Below are 15669 nucleotides of genomic sequence, written 5' to 3'. Positions count from 1 at the left end.
CCGCCCCACCAATTCTTATGCAAGAGGGCAAATTGTTAGGTAACAAAAACTGACCTCCCCTCAATGCAACTCCACCGTAGTTATTATTAAAAGATTGCGGCTGTCTACAGTCAGGATGTTCACCGACCCGGACAAGTCAGCTGTGACTAAGTGATTTGAGTGTTTCCCATTCATTTACTGATGACAAATGCACCAGACATCCTGTGAGGATTTTTATGCATGGCTTTAGACAATGAACTTTAGGTCAAGACCATAATGAGAGATTAAAGGAAGAGGAAACTACAATTCAAAAACAAACCGAGCCAGAAGGACTATTATAAAAACACAAACACGTTTGGAGGAATATTCCGGTTCCGCATGTTTAGTCACTCACCTCCTGTCTGCACTTTGAGGAAGAGGAGTTAGAGGAAGAGGACACACCCAGCAGTGAGCGCTCTTCTGCGGGCTCGGTGTGGCCGCTGTCCACGGAGTCGGTATCGCTCGATTCCGGTTGGGTCACTTCCTTGGAAGCTGACTTCATTTCTGGGATCTGAGCAACTTGGAACCTGCCATTCACACACGGGTGACACAGAGGTCAGTGAGTGCACCTGATTCGTCACTGTGAGCATAACCGGGTGTGTATCTGAGAATGAGACCTGAATTACCATCTCAAACCAACGCAACTGATTCATTCAATCATTGTGATTTATAGGTCTGCTCCAAACTTAGTTCCATCTACTGCCTAGATCAGCTGCTACCTTCTAAGGTAGCATGCAAAGTGAAACCTCATAAGTTAATAAGTGCTAAGGTAATAACTCCATATTCTAATAATAAATACAACAACTACACACTACACATCAATATTTGGTGAAATAATATATTTTTATAATAATAGAATAATTCTTTTTTTTAGCCAATATTAACCCTTTACTCGGCTACACTGGATGAATATTTCACATTTGAGCTAATTTCTATGCATTCTGGGATCCAGTTATTATTGTTAACTAAAACTTAAATGAAAAACATTAAAAATCATTTAGTTATAAAATAAAATACAAATATTAGATTTAGATTTAAAAAAAAAAAAAACTGAAATATTGCTGATTCAATTAAACAGCTGATTAATTCAGGCTTGATGTTGAATCAAAATATTATTTTCTAAATGTAGTTTTTTTTAATGTCTATTAAATGCTTTTCTGATCTAACACAATAATTAATTAAAATGATCTTGTTTTGGGGGGGCCCAACCCCCCCCCCCCCCCCCAAAAAAAAAACTAATACATCTGACAAAAGCACATAAATTACAAAAACAAACAAAGATTATGAAAATTAAAATAAAGTATAATTAAAAGCTAATTAAAAATATCAATAAATACTATATAAACATATATATTAAATCTCGCCTTAAGACCCATCTTTTTAGGCAGGCTTTTATGTGATTACTTTTATGCAAAATTATCATTTTGTTTAATATTGACTGTTTTATTGTGTTTGTAAGGTGTCCTTGAGTGCCATGTAAGGCGCCTATAAATAAAAAGTATAATAATAATAATAATAATAATAAACAGTACTGATATAACACTGCTGGGATTACCTTATTTGTGAAACACATATGCAATAGATATTGGTCAAAACAAGTTATCTTAATTTTTTGGGGAAATGTTTGGACGGTCTTCACATGGGAAGTCTAAAAGTGTTCACTAAGTGTTGGAAAAGAGCTTCTGTATGTTTAATAAAAAAAGATTTCTCATGTTTCAGTTACAACAACAAATTTGGGATTAAATGAAGGCCTTTCTTCTCAGAATTCACATAATTATATTTTACATTCTATTTTTTTCTCACCTTCCTACAGACAGGATGGTGACCTCCGGCGCCTTGACCACATTAGTGGGGCTCTTGTGCGTATCGGCGGGCAGTGCCAGGGCGGGCAGCAGCAGCTCGGGCCACTTCTTCTGACTGCAGCGGGAACAGCAGAGCCCGGAGCGAGGGGCCAGCCCGTTTATAGTGTGCAAATGATGCTGGTGGGTACACAGCCGGGGCAACGAACGGAATTGGGAGAAATGAGGAAGTGCCGGAAACCTGACAAAGAAACAGACAGAGAGAAAGACACTTACAAACTGATATCAGCATTGTGTGTATATTTGTATCTATATACATATTGTGCGTATTGAAGTATATGTATATATATTTTTGGAATTTTCTCAAAAGTACTCCGGACTGGGAAACGCTGCAAGCCAAATTCATGCTTGTAACACTGGCATGATCACCTCTGCTCAACATGCTGCTTCTCTAAGCAACACCCTAGAAACCACATAGCAACACCCTAAAACATTCAGAACACCTTAGCAACACCCTAAACTAATCAGAACACCTTAAAGCCTGGGTATACTTCATTTTCTGCATTTCGCTCCGTCTCGAGCACAGTTGAGTGTGCAAGCCTTTCAAAGTATACTCCTTTGGCCGTAAGTGCAGAAAGACACGTTTGGCGTGTGCACACTATCTAGTGGACTGTTTGGGACAGACTACTTCATCATCTTTAACGGACAGCTCTGTCGCTTAGTTACGTGCATACTGTCACTGTTTAAACTGCCCTGTGAATCCTTCAGTTAAAATTCTCCACATTCAATTTAATTTAATGTCCTACCATTTCGAAGAGAAATATAGTAGCTAACTATATAGTAGTAACACAGAGACTCTCCTCATGTGTTTACAATTTGGATTTCCAAATGCATCTTTACAAAAGTTCACAATGTTGTTGCAGATTAAATATAATGTGGATAACATTGAATAAATATCTTTTCGTCAGGTTAGATACCAAAACCTCTCAACTTAACCATTGGATTCGCACATCTGCCATGTTTGTAGTTTTTTTTTTAAAACACTTTTTATTCGTGTTTGTAGTTCTGATTAGAACCGGAATCGATTGGATCCTCTTCCAACGCGCAATGGGTTGTGCGCAATATTAGCCGTTAAGAGTGCACGGATCTGCACTTCGGATTCTAACCGGAAAAAGTAGACCATCCGGGTATCTACTAATTTCAGCATACTACGATTTGGGACAATTATGTCATGCGGACAGTGTGCGGACCGCTGAAGTATACTTTTGGCTTTAGCAACCACATAGGACATAGCAATGCGTTAAACTACTAAGCAACACTCTAAAACTACGTAAAAACATCCAACATTAGCAACACCCTAAACTAATCAGAACACCCCAAAAACCATATAGCAATGTCCTAAACAGCATCTTAGCAATCACATAGCAAATTCCTAGCTTCATGGCAGTTTTTATTAATGCTTTGGCAATGTAAACACTTGTATCATACCAATGAAGCTTGATTCTTGGCCTACAGAAAGAGGCTTCTAACAGTTCTTAAAGGGGTCATATAATGGTACATGCACTTTTACAAGTTGATTGTACTGAAATGTGTGTTGGCAGTGCCTGTACACAACCATCATAAAATGATAAAAATCCATCCAGTGTTTTTTTTTTAAATCTTCTTATATGTTTTCCCCTCTCTCAAATCAAGCCGTTCGATTTTGTGACGCCACAAAATCGACGCCCCTCCCACGATTGTTGATTGACAGCAGCGTTTCAACACAGACCCGCCCTCGCTCGTGAGCGAGCTGTCAATCATAGTCCGCGCATCATTGTTGATACGCTGGAGCACTGTCTATGAGCAGAATGGCATCTAAGCGATTGTGGTGTTCTGTTCTTGGGTGCAATAAGGAACACAGCAGTCATTTTGATGTTCCTAAATCCGTACAGCTGAAGACGCAGTGGCTGAGTTTGTTTCCGAAGGGAATATTCCCCACGATCAGCGTCAATGCTTTCATGTTTGCGTGAATCATTTCACCAGACTGCTTTACAAACGAGGTCAGTATAAAGCTGGTTTTACTAAGAAGCTGTTCCTGAAAAAAGGATCGGTACCAACTATTCGTGTTCCTGCTGCACCTCCAGAAGAACTGAAGTGAGTGTAACGTTTTATTAAGCTTTATATTAATCTTTGCAAATCGCTAGCACGCTTCACGATGAATGCGGCTAAGGTTTACACTCAGGGTACATTACGGCATGTTTTCTATGTACGACGTTCTCAATATAATTCATAATCCCACGTTTATAATGAACAACGCGTTATGGTTATTGTGTTATTGTGTTACAATCGGTGTACGCACAGAACAGAGGGGCGGGTGAAAATAGTTCGAACTGCTGCAATCAGTGTGAAAATAAACAAGCACTTGCTTCTTGATGAGTTATATGTTTGTCAGTACAACTAATTACTCCCCCTCAGCTATTCTAACACTACATTGATTCCTTTTCCTTATTAATGAGTTTACAAGAATGAGCTGATTATCATGAAAGCTCATTATCATTTAAAGACACATGCACTCAAACGGCGTGCTGAAAACAGAGCTGTTTTTGACCAGGTAAAATGAGTGTTTTCTTACATACTAATGAGAATTTTTAATTAAAGTATATTACAAACTTTTAATTTAGACCCTAAAGAATCATATTAGCTTGTACAAAAATGGCATTATATGACCCCTTTAAAATAAGTCTTGAAGTACAAAACAATGTACTAATTTATTCAAGCCTACTCTGGACACACAGACACTGAAATCACATAAACCAAAATACATTCATGGAGTCTTGAAAAGCACCCCACCCCCTCCATAGTTCCACCGTGATGATGTCAGAGTCCCCTGAGCTCATGACAGCTGTATAATGCACCACTCTTGGCTTGCAGAAAAGGGCCTGGAATTAAAGGATCTCTTGAACTAAGCAGCCGGCACCTAGTGTCATTTCAGCCGACACTGATGTTGATGGCACTGTGCCGGTATCTGAGAGGTCACCGTACAACTGTGGCGTCAAAGAGGTGAACTAAGCTCTGTCTCTGACTCTTACGATGTGTTTGACATTGTAAAATGCATAACTATGACGTAAATCTGATTGTATGAGCATGGTAAAATGTCGCTGAGGGATCCTCACCTCACTGCTGCAGTGTGAAAATAAACAAGCACTTGCTTCTTGATGAGTTATATGTTTGTCAGTGCAACTAATTACTCCCCCTCAGCTATTCTAACACTACATTGATTCCTTTTCCTTATTAATGAGTTTACAAGAATGAGCTGAATCTATATCTGAGCTAACGGAAAGCTGCTTCCTGTTTCACAACTGGGAATTCCTCTCAGAACTCCAGTCCACAAGTGAAGTGACCATTAATACAATTCAGTATAGCTGGAGATGATTCATGCAATAATTCAAGTGTGAACTGTGATCATCTCATGCACTACACACTACCATTCAAATCATTTCTTATTATCGTGTTGAAAACGGTAGTGCTGCTTCATATTTGTGTGGAAACCGTGATAATTATTTCTTCAGGATTCTTTGATGAATAGAAAGTACAAAAGAACAGCATTTAATTGAAATATAAATCTTTTGTAACATTATTATTGTCCATTTGAATGCATCTTTGTGGGAAAAAAAAAAATTCATTTCTTTTCAAAAATCGGATCCCAAACTTTTGAATGGTGTACGTTTCATAGTTTAAAAACTTTGTGAGAATCGTCTGGCTCTTCAAAGACAAACAAACCATATACTGAATAAAACAATTTATCTAGGATGCCTACAGCTTTTTATTCTTCTCCAGAACTTCATGTGGTGAAAGATATATGGAATATTCCTTGCATAGACTCAAGAGTATGAGGAACTAAACCACAATAAGTCTTTGCTTTTGTTGTACTAGTAAAGTTTCATGAGTCATACATGCTGTGTTGACAATGACTTGAACTGTGTATCACTAATGTGCAAGGAAACAGCTTAAAAATCCCGTTGTTATAGGGAGAAAAATATATTGTGTAATAAAAAAATAGCTGGATTTTGCACTTTCTCAGTTTTCATTTAATTTTGGACTCTGCATGCTGTTTGTGAGTTTTGACATCGGTGTAGATGTGTACGTTTGCATGTGTGTGTTCTTACTTGATGGATGAGCTCTTGTTGAGGGCCATCTGTTTGTCCTCATATTCCTGCAGAAGTTCTTCCAGCGCAGCAGCGTTTTCTGTAACACACACATTGAGATGCAATAAGACTCACAGTGTGATGTAAGGGTGAGTTAAATGTGTTGAGAAACATCACACACACACACCTTTCTTCTCTGTGATGAGCCGCACCAAAATGCTTATGGTGTCTTCATTGGGGTCATCAACGATGTATGGGCAAGGGTTTGCTGAGGAGAGAGAGAGAGAGAGAGAGAGAGAGAGAGAGAGCAACGTTTAGAGTTTAACACTCTATATTTTATATCACTCTGCTATATTTCATATCAGGATATTTTTATTTAGAAACCAATCTAAAACAAATGACATAATTGGGTGAATTGCATAAATAAATGCCACAGTCCAATTTCCAAAATATTGTATTCTTATAATTAACATTAAATTTTAGAATATATATATATAAAAAAAAAAATAATTATAACTGGGATCTGGTAATGAAAAATATATATATTGTTCTTTTTATTAAAATGAGCATAAATGAAAATTAAGTACAACAAATACTGCATAAATATTTTACAATTTAAATATACTTCACAGCAGTGTCATTATCATTTACTAAAACTAAAACTATTAAAAATAATTTTCGGTAATTGAAATAAGGCTGAAAAAAAATACATATAAATATTAGATGAAAAACTTGAGAATGGTGCCTTAGCAACTAATTGACATAAATACTAAAATGACTAAAACTCAAATTAAAAAAAAAGGTAATAAAAATGTCAAAAGCACATAACAAAATGATTAAAACTTAAACTAAAAGAAAAAGAAAATTATAAAAATAAAAGCTGATTCAAAATATTGATAAATATTATAAGTAAGGGATAATGTAGAGCGAGGCGGTTGTTATAAGATAACATATAACATGTTATGTCCGCTTCGCGTCGGGGTCTTGATCAGCCTGTCGGGGTTGTATTCGCTACAACAACCGCCTCGCTCTACATTATCCCGCTTATTACATGGCTACCTACCAAATAAATCAATAATTTGACACAAAATATTGATTTAAAAAGGAGTTTATTGATTTAAAAACGATTGTATTGCTTCCGCTAAAGAAAATAGTCCATTCCGTCTCTACGGTTAGAATCCTGCGTCCATAGCAACGCTTTGTTTTTCATGGCAACGGTCTGTTATACTTGGTAGCGGTCTGTTATCAAGAATTATTACATGGCTTGGTTGAATTCCAATGTAGAATTTTTCTTGATAACAGACCGCTGCGAAGTATAACAGACCGTTGCCATGAAAAACAGAGCGTTGCTATGGACGCAACCGTAGCTCGGAACGGACTATTTTCTTTAGCGGAAGCAATACAATCATTTTTAAATCAATAAACTCCTTTTTAAATCAATATTTTGTGTCAATTTATTGATTTATTTGGTAGGTAGCCATGTAATAAGCGGGATAATGTATAGGGAGGCGGTTGTTATAGCGAATAACAACCCCTTCAGGCTGATTCAAGATCCCTCCGCTTCGCGTCGGGGTCCCGTTCAGCCTGTCGGGGTTGTTATTCGCTATAACAACCGCCTCCCTATACATTATCCCTTACATAACAGGCCGCATTCTACATTAGAATTCAACCAAGCCATGTAATAAATATTATATAAATAATACTAAAACAACACCACTTTCCAGTATTGAGAATTTGGGGGGAAATGTGCTCCAAAAACCTTCTTTTGGTGAGATGGTGACATGGCCTAGACCGGTTTTGTGAGATTCACAGTGAACAAATATTACTTTAAGCTCAAGCATTATTTAAAACTCTTCAGTGGGTGTGTATTTGGATTGTCATGATGTCATCCTCGTCATTAAGTGCTATTTTTAAAAGAGTTTAACAGTTTAGGGAAGCCGACCTCATTAGCCACATCCACGTTAGTTAGAATAGAAACATGCCAACTCAACATGAGTCATTGAAGACACAGAAGGATTCATTTATGTCGTCATGCTAATGCTAAACTCTGCAAATTCCATCTCTATTGTGAATCTATTGGATACAGAAGGCTCACTGTGCACAGTGTGCAGTTAACAGTGGTCTCTATGGTAACAGGCTATATCCCAGAGTTCCACAGTGAGGCAGCTGGGGACGTTGAGAAGAAGAGCTCACTCAGCACTCTGCTATATTCACCCAGAATAACCGTCAGCACTGCAGAAGCGTGGCTTTATTATTCTGATCAACCATCAGACACTGTTAGAATCATATTCATGATACACATCTACTGAAGCTCCAGAGAGTGCCAGAACATTTCAGTCACACTTAAAAATGTAGAAGAAAGACAGCGCAGTTTTCAAGCAAAAATTTGACAATAAGAAGTCTGTACAGTTTGAAACGATAAAACAATAGATCTAATGTTGAAAAAGAAGACAGTCGGTATTGTGTGACTGTGTTTGTTTGTGGTTAGTGGATTGTGTTGATGTGAGGTTTCCTCTGCTAGGACACCTGGCTAATATCCACTTATTTCTCCATTTTTCTGAAATGAAATCAGTTTATTTGCAAATATCATACACTACCGGTCAAAAAGTCTTCATTTACTTGATCAAAAATACAGTAAAAACTGATTTCGTGAAATATTATTATAATTTTTTAAATAAGTCTTTTCTATTGTAATATATTTTCAAATGTAATTCCTGTGATGGTAAAGCTGCATTTTCAGCATCATTACTCCAGTCTTCAGTGTCACATGATCCTATAGAAATAATTCTAAAATGCTCATTTGCTGCTTAATAATTTTTTTTATTATGATCACTGTTGAAAACAGTTGTGCTGCTTCATAATAAATGCAGAAGCAATTTAATGCATCCTTGCTGAATAAAAGTATTCATTTATTCATTTAAAAAATATATATAATTTTACTGACCCCAAACTTTTGAACAGTAATGTATATGTAAATGTTCAATATGTTATATTATATACAAATTCTGACCATTACATCAAACAAACCACCAAACCTGTGTGTAGGTTTGTCTGGTCTCAAACCTACTAATTTCAATCATCTTTTGTTTCTAATTATATATACCCAGTATACAAATATATTATATGTAATAGCTATACTGTATAAATGTGCTATTCCACAATAACCAGTGTGCTTTATAGCCCACAGCTGATATAGTTAGTGAGGCTCTGAGGTTATTCCATCTCTGTGTTTATCTATTTGTTGCAGACAACAAAATTACCAGCTAAACTTGACGTATGTATTGCAGAACAGTCTTATGTAATGGCTTCAATCTAGTTTCAAACTTGCTGCGAGCCATAAAAAGGCTCTTTTCAGCTCTCTCACCATTGTACTGGTACGCCTATGGTGCTTGAACTTTCTAATGCATGGGTAATGCATCTTTTTTATCTCAGAACAGCAGTCTGACTCATCGATGACAAAAGCATAATACACACATTATACTAACAGAAAATTGCCTAAATCAACTCTAACACAGGACAATATGTTAGAAGTTGTCTCTTGTGCCAATAGGTGGTGAGCACTTTTTCGAGATTTACCTTGTTGCTGGAAGTGGTAAACAATCAACTAGTGGGGATTCTCTGAGTTGTGTGGGAGGTAAATCTTGGCCAGGGTACCATTTCAGGTCAATTGGGTACGGGACACATCATCAGTATAGTGCCCTTGCATCGTCTAAGTACATACAGCGCCAGACCTTTCTTACAAAGCAAAGCTGACCATCGAATGACCATCGACATCTATTAGAGCTCTTGCTGATTCATCTCACAGCTGAAATGTGTAATAGCTATATATTAGATTACCGTTACAGTCTGAAGTATTGGAATACTGGTCAAGGTAGAAGTGCTCTCTCGCTCTTGAAAGCAAAGTGCTTATGTAATCGTTGGTGCAACAATAATAAGTGCCAAGAAAAGACATTTAATTTGGGAATGCACCGTCAGAAATCGACTGGGAACATCAACAGCAGATTGAATGCTGCATTCTGACTGCAAACATCTTCACTTTGTTAAGTGATTTCGAGCCCATCACACCCCAGGGACCTCCATCATCCTCTTTAATCTGGATGTTGTCACCTGCTCTACGATTCCTGGATCAAACCCAGACTGATACAACAGAAGCTTTCAGACTCCACTTGAGCCAACACTTTCATTATTAATCACCTCATAGCTATCTTGTGATATTTCAATGCACCATGTTCCCAAAGCTTCTTACATAAACAGTCCATGATGTCACCCAATAGGCTACTTTCTTCTTCTAAAGTATATATACTGTAAACACTTCAAATAGAGGATTCTCTTGGTGGTCTGGGAGTGTTTGCTTAGGTCAACGTGAATCAGATGTAGTCGGCACTGACCACATCAGAACTAGTCAACAGTGTAGTGACAGCAGTTAGAGAGCATCTACAAGCAGAGAACAGACTGAATTATTTATCTGAGGAAAGAAGATACAGATGGAGTCTCATGCTGCTCAAAGATAGATGAAGAAAGGAGAGAATGCTTTAGCAACCACATAGCAACGCCTTGGCAACCACCCACTGAGTTTGGCATGAGCAAAAAACAACAACATAAAAATCAGTGTCTTTTATCATACAGATTGAGCTGATATTTAACAAAGCAATAATTCTCTCACATTCATGTATAAAATTCCACTTTCCATGACGGGTTAAAGTCATCTTGAAATCAAAATGGACAATTCTTATGACGGTCATGTGCCCTTGTAATCTTTAATCAAAATATCTTCCCCTCCCTCGTTCAGTGACATCTCTCTCTTCTCTGATGATGTGTTTACTGGCGTAAGGGTGGGACAACCTGTCACTCACATGAGATCCACCAATAGCAAACCACAACCATCCAATCAATTCCCCATGGACAAAATCAAGTCCCGCCCTACATTAGTTCTTGTTTGAGAAGCCGTTTCACACGTATATACGTCACAATAGGGGAGAAAAATCTATCGCAGCTTCTGGACTTTAACATCAGCCTTTAACCATCATGCACAACTTCTTCTGGTTTATATAATTAACTTCCTTTTTCTACTTTTTTCTTCTAAACACAAAAAATAGGACACTGACATCCTGAGCAAAACCCCAAATCCAGCTCTGCTGCTCTGCTTATTCAGCTGTAAAACATGATGTGATTATTGCATTATTTACTCCTGAAAACTTTCCTGTCTTACAGGCAGAACCTGAATTATCATATGCAAGCGTTATTGTAGATGAAACCCTGAACTCATCACAACAGCTGCTGCTCCACCCACTGATTCACATGCATACAAAGGATATGAAAACACTGTTCTTATTTTGTACAGTGATTTTATTTAGGAGGTGGTTTTAGTGTAACAATTGGGCCTTTGTTGCGACTCATTTTTGAAATCAAAAATGCCAAGTATGTTCACCATCCTCACACAGAGGCGACTGCGCTGGCTTGGCCACCTGTGTAGGATGGATGACGGTCGTATCCCAAAGGACGTTCTGTATGGGGAGCTTGCCACAGGAACTCGACCAACTGGACGGCCAACCCTGCGCTACAAGGACGCCTGCAAGCGAGACTTGAAAGCGTGCAGCATCTGCCCAGCTGATTTGGAAGCAGTGACATCGGACCGCGAAAATTGGCGATCCACCGTTAAAACTGGTGTCCTTCTAGCCGAAGAAAAAAGAGCAATGCAGTGGGAGGAAAAGAGGACCCGCCGGCAGCAAAACGTTCAGCCTGCCCCCACTGACACCACCACTGCTTACACTTGCAGCAAGTGCCAACGGTGCTGTCGCTCCCGTATCGGACTCTACAGTCATAGCAGAGTCTGCAACCAAATCACAGACTGACCTGGGTGCAGATTCTAAACCATTGTCTCTCGAAGACAGAAGGATGCCAACAATGCTTGACTCATTTGTATACTTGACTTTCAGGGAGTTTTGTTTATAAGGTTTATTTAAAGAGTTAATATCAAACATGAGATAAAAAGCAAGTTAAGAACTCAAAACATCCTTCACAGTCCAGAAAGAGCATTTACTGGAACAGAACCGCTAAAACACCTCGTTCTAAACTTCCACAACTTTCTGACATCAAATGAATGCATTTGAATACTTTTTGAATACAGTATCAAAATACAGTATCAAAATACAATTTTAAAAAACGGTGGAACATGATCATAAAATACTAAATTATGACTCTTTTTGGTCTGATCAGAATATGGATCATTCTGAAGTACAGCTGAAAAGATTGGGGTCGGTAAGATTTTTTAATGTCTCTAAAAGAAGTATCTTAAATGTTCAATAAGGCAATAATTTATTTGATCAAAAATACAGTAAAAACAGAAATATTGTGAAACAATTTCCAAACAACTTTTCTATTTGTGTATATTTAAAACTTTAAATTCCCAAAAATTTATTCCTGTGATTGTAAAGCTTACTGAAAACTCCAGTCTTCAGTGTCACATGATCCTTCAGAAATCATTCTAATATGCTGATTTGCTGCTGAAGAAACATTTCTTATTATTATCAATGTTGAAAACAGTTGTGATGCTTCATATTTTTTGTTTTTCAGGATTCTTTGATGAATAGAAAGTTCAAAAGTACAGTATTTATTTGAAAAACTAATCTTTTTTAACATCATAAATTTGTCACTTTTGATCAATTTAATGCATCTTTGCTGAATAGAAGTATTCATTTCTTTCAAACTGACCCCAAACTTTAGATGTAATCTTATAATTACTTAGATCTTTCTAAAAGCACATCTTTATGGACACGCATAGTGATCAAATAAGTGTTTCCTTTGTTGTGTATGGACACGTGTGCGTTAGTGTGTATTGTACCTTCTTTCTGCGGAGTGGCAGCTTCTGCGTCAATGCCCTCTTTCTCTGCGTTGCAGCGGTAGCCCTTCTTCTTGAGCAGGTTGCAGATGAGAATTCCCAGCAGGCCCATCACACAGAAGATGGGCACTAGTGCAAACACAGCATACTCCGCGCTCTTCTCCTCGGGATTTTGAACGTTGGTGGAGTTTGCACCTCCCACTCCAGACCTGCTAGGGGTGCTCCTAACAACGTTACGTCTCCGCCGGCTGTATGGCTCTGTACATTGAACACATTATCTTATTAATTACTAATAAGACAGACGATTCTACCTCTGAATTCTGATTGGATGAGTATATATATATATATATATGAAGAGTTCAGATGCAAAAGCCTCTAAATGCCATCTGAAATTTTCTTATAGAATGATCATTTTTATCAAGCTCGTATATTTAAGTTCAGTAATTTCACTTAAATGACAATTAATAGGTAATCTTCATTGCCATTTAAGTGAAATTATTGAATTTAAATATACGAGTTTGATAAAAATGATCATTCTATAAGAAAATTTCAGATGGCATTTAGAGGCTTTTGCATCTGAACTCTTCATATATATATATATATATATATATATATATATATATATATATATATATATTACTGTAATAAAGTCATTCCTATTTTTAAACTAAATAGCATAAATAACATAAAACATTTAATACATATTAAATTTAAACTATATATACTGTTTAAATGGTATTATATGTAGTATATTATATTATATGTTTTATATTATTTACGCTATTTATTTAAAAAATAAGAATGACTTTATTACAGTAATGAGAATCAAATAAGATTTACTATTAAGGATAATGGTAATTATTTATGTATTTATTTTTTCATTCATTCAAATTTAGGGAGCTCCACACGACATGCGGCCACAAATTAAGAATTCATTCCCTCGGTTTACTAAGAGGCCGTTTTTTACACTTTTTTTCAACTAAAAATTGAAAACTTTTACCGCACATTTACACGCCAACACGTTTTGGGGGGCCTGAAAACGCGAACTTTTGAAAACGGGTTTCAAAGTGCAAGTTTATGAAAACGGTACCTTTATCGGCTCCATGTAAACAACAAAAAAGCCAATTTGTGAAAACGGTGACATCATGCGCATGCATATTGCGTGTTCAGCTATACTATGTGCGTAGTGTAAATTTACAAAGTGACATCGTCAATCACAGGCCCGGCACAGCATTTTTATTCATTCGTTTTTGCAAATCCGTGTTAATGGGAATCATTTTGACAATGTTGTCGTCTGTACGTGAAAAAAGCTAAAGAAAAACATTCTGTTTTTTGTACATCGTTGTCGTGTAAACGTACTCTAAATCAAGTATATATATATATACATATATCGTGACAACAAATTAATAATTAATTCCCTCGTTTTATGAATTCATTCCCCCAATTTAGTAAATCATGGCCATGTTGTAAAAATTTGTAAATATTTGTAGTAAATACATTGTTTTAGTTAATTGAAAACACTAAGGGAACTAATCAGTACAACATGGCCACGATTTACTAAAACGAGGGAACAGATTAGTAAGTCATGAGAATGAATTTTAATTTGTGGACATGATTCGCATTTGAAGTAATTGTAAAATAGCCAGTATTTCTACCATGAACTGCTTATATATAGCTAGCCTAATGCTCCATATTACTTCGCAGAAGAATTGTTAATTCTGATTTTAATACTATTCAATGCAAAAATGTATTGAACATTTTTCTTCTTTGTACTTTTCGTTTGTAAAATGATTAAAAGTTGATGTATGAAAAGCTAAACACTTACCCCTGACGCAGGCGTGGAGGGTGGAGGACTTCCGTTTAGCAGCAGGGTGAAACCTGAAAAATATTTCAGTTCATAAATACGCCCACTCTACACTTTCCCTTTAATTCAGTTTTGGGAACATTGTGAGCCTATGAAAGCACATCTGCTAGGACACCAAAGTGACACAATGATGAAGACAATGACTGGAATCAAAAGGATAAAATAATAATAAAAGAATAAATATTTTTTGTTCTTTACCCGGGAAGGCATCCTCCACACACGGCGTCAGAGTGTGAGGTCGGTGCGGTGGTGATCCAGCGGTTGAGTCCACTGCAGGAGATATGTGGGCGGCACGGCTCAGGGTCACGGTTATCAGAGAAGGTGCCTGCTGGGCAAGTCCGGCACAATCCGGCCTCACCAGGACCCTCAACTTCCCCACAAGCCTTAAAGAAACAAATAAACATCACTCAGATGATATAATCACAAATTGTGTGAAATAGTGAAAGAAATTGTATGTCTCTCACAGAGTGGTGTCGAATTAGAGAAGATTAATAAATGAAGCTTTTTTGAAAATTCACACATATATATATATATATATGCATTTCTAGGTAACACTTTCCGGTTCCTAGGTTAGTTAGTGCATTAATATTACCTAACACTGAGCAATACATTAGTATTGCTGTATATTATTATTATTATTATTATTCTTTATTTCAGACATGTGAATAATGGTCCATATTACACACAAAGAAAAAAAAAAAGATGAGAAAAAAAGAAAAAAAAGAAATGCAACATAATTTATACAACATAAAACCAATACATTCATCTCCTGTATAGGCTCATAAGCCAGTGAGTCCAAATGCCAGAAGAATATCACACCGAGCTTAGTTCAGGGTTGGTCAATGCAGTGATGATACTGTTCACCGAGCTCGAAAGCCTGCACATGCACCTGTACATAAGATTTCGCAGTACAGCAGGGCAGTTTGGTAAACCCACATTTACAAACATTTGGCTTGCACTACTCCAACGTGGGACCCTCAGTAGCATCCGCATGGCATATACAGTATTTATTCATCATTGTTCAAA

At 37.0% G+C, this 15669-nt stretch overlaps 1 protein-coding gene across 2 annotated transcripts in view; it reads right to left on the bottom strand.

Annotated features, from left to right (window-relative positions):
- The window catches only part of relt (RELT TNF receptor), a 35670-nt gene that overhangs the window by 3274 nt on the left and 16727 nt on the right, over positions 1–15669 (bottom strand). For both annotated transcript variants that reach the window (XM_079873622.1, XM_079873623.1), the window contains exons 4-10: positions 14842–15026; positions 14605–14657; positions 12783–13037; positions 6129–6209; positions 5963–6041; positions 1822–2058; positions 374–545 (exon numbers count right to left, since the gene is read on the bottom strand). In XM_079873622.1, coding sequence (XP_079729748.1) covers positions 374–545; positions 1822–2058; positions 5963–6041; positions 6129–6209; positions 12783–13037; positions 14605–14657; positions 14842–15026 — 1062 coding nt within the window. The remainder of the gene's footprint in view (positions 1–373; positions 546–1821; positions 2059–5962; positions 6042–6128; positions 6210–12782; positions 13038–14604; positions 14658–14841; positions 15027–15669) is intronic.

Source organism: Squalius cephalus, assembly GCF_949319135.1.
Source record: "Squalius cephalus genome assembly, chromosome: 6".
NCBI classification, from domain to species: domain Eukaryota; kingdom Metazoa; phylum Chordata; class Actinopteri; order Cypriniformes; family Leuciscidae; genus Squalius; species Squalius cephalus.
The sequence above is the reverse complement of the archived record's forward strand: the minus strand, read 5'-3'. Positions and strand labels throughout refer to the sequence as shown.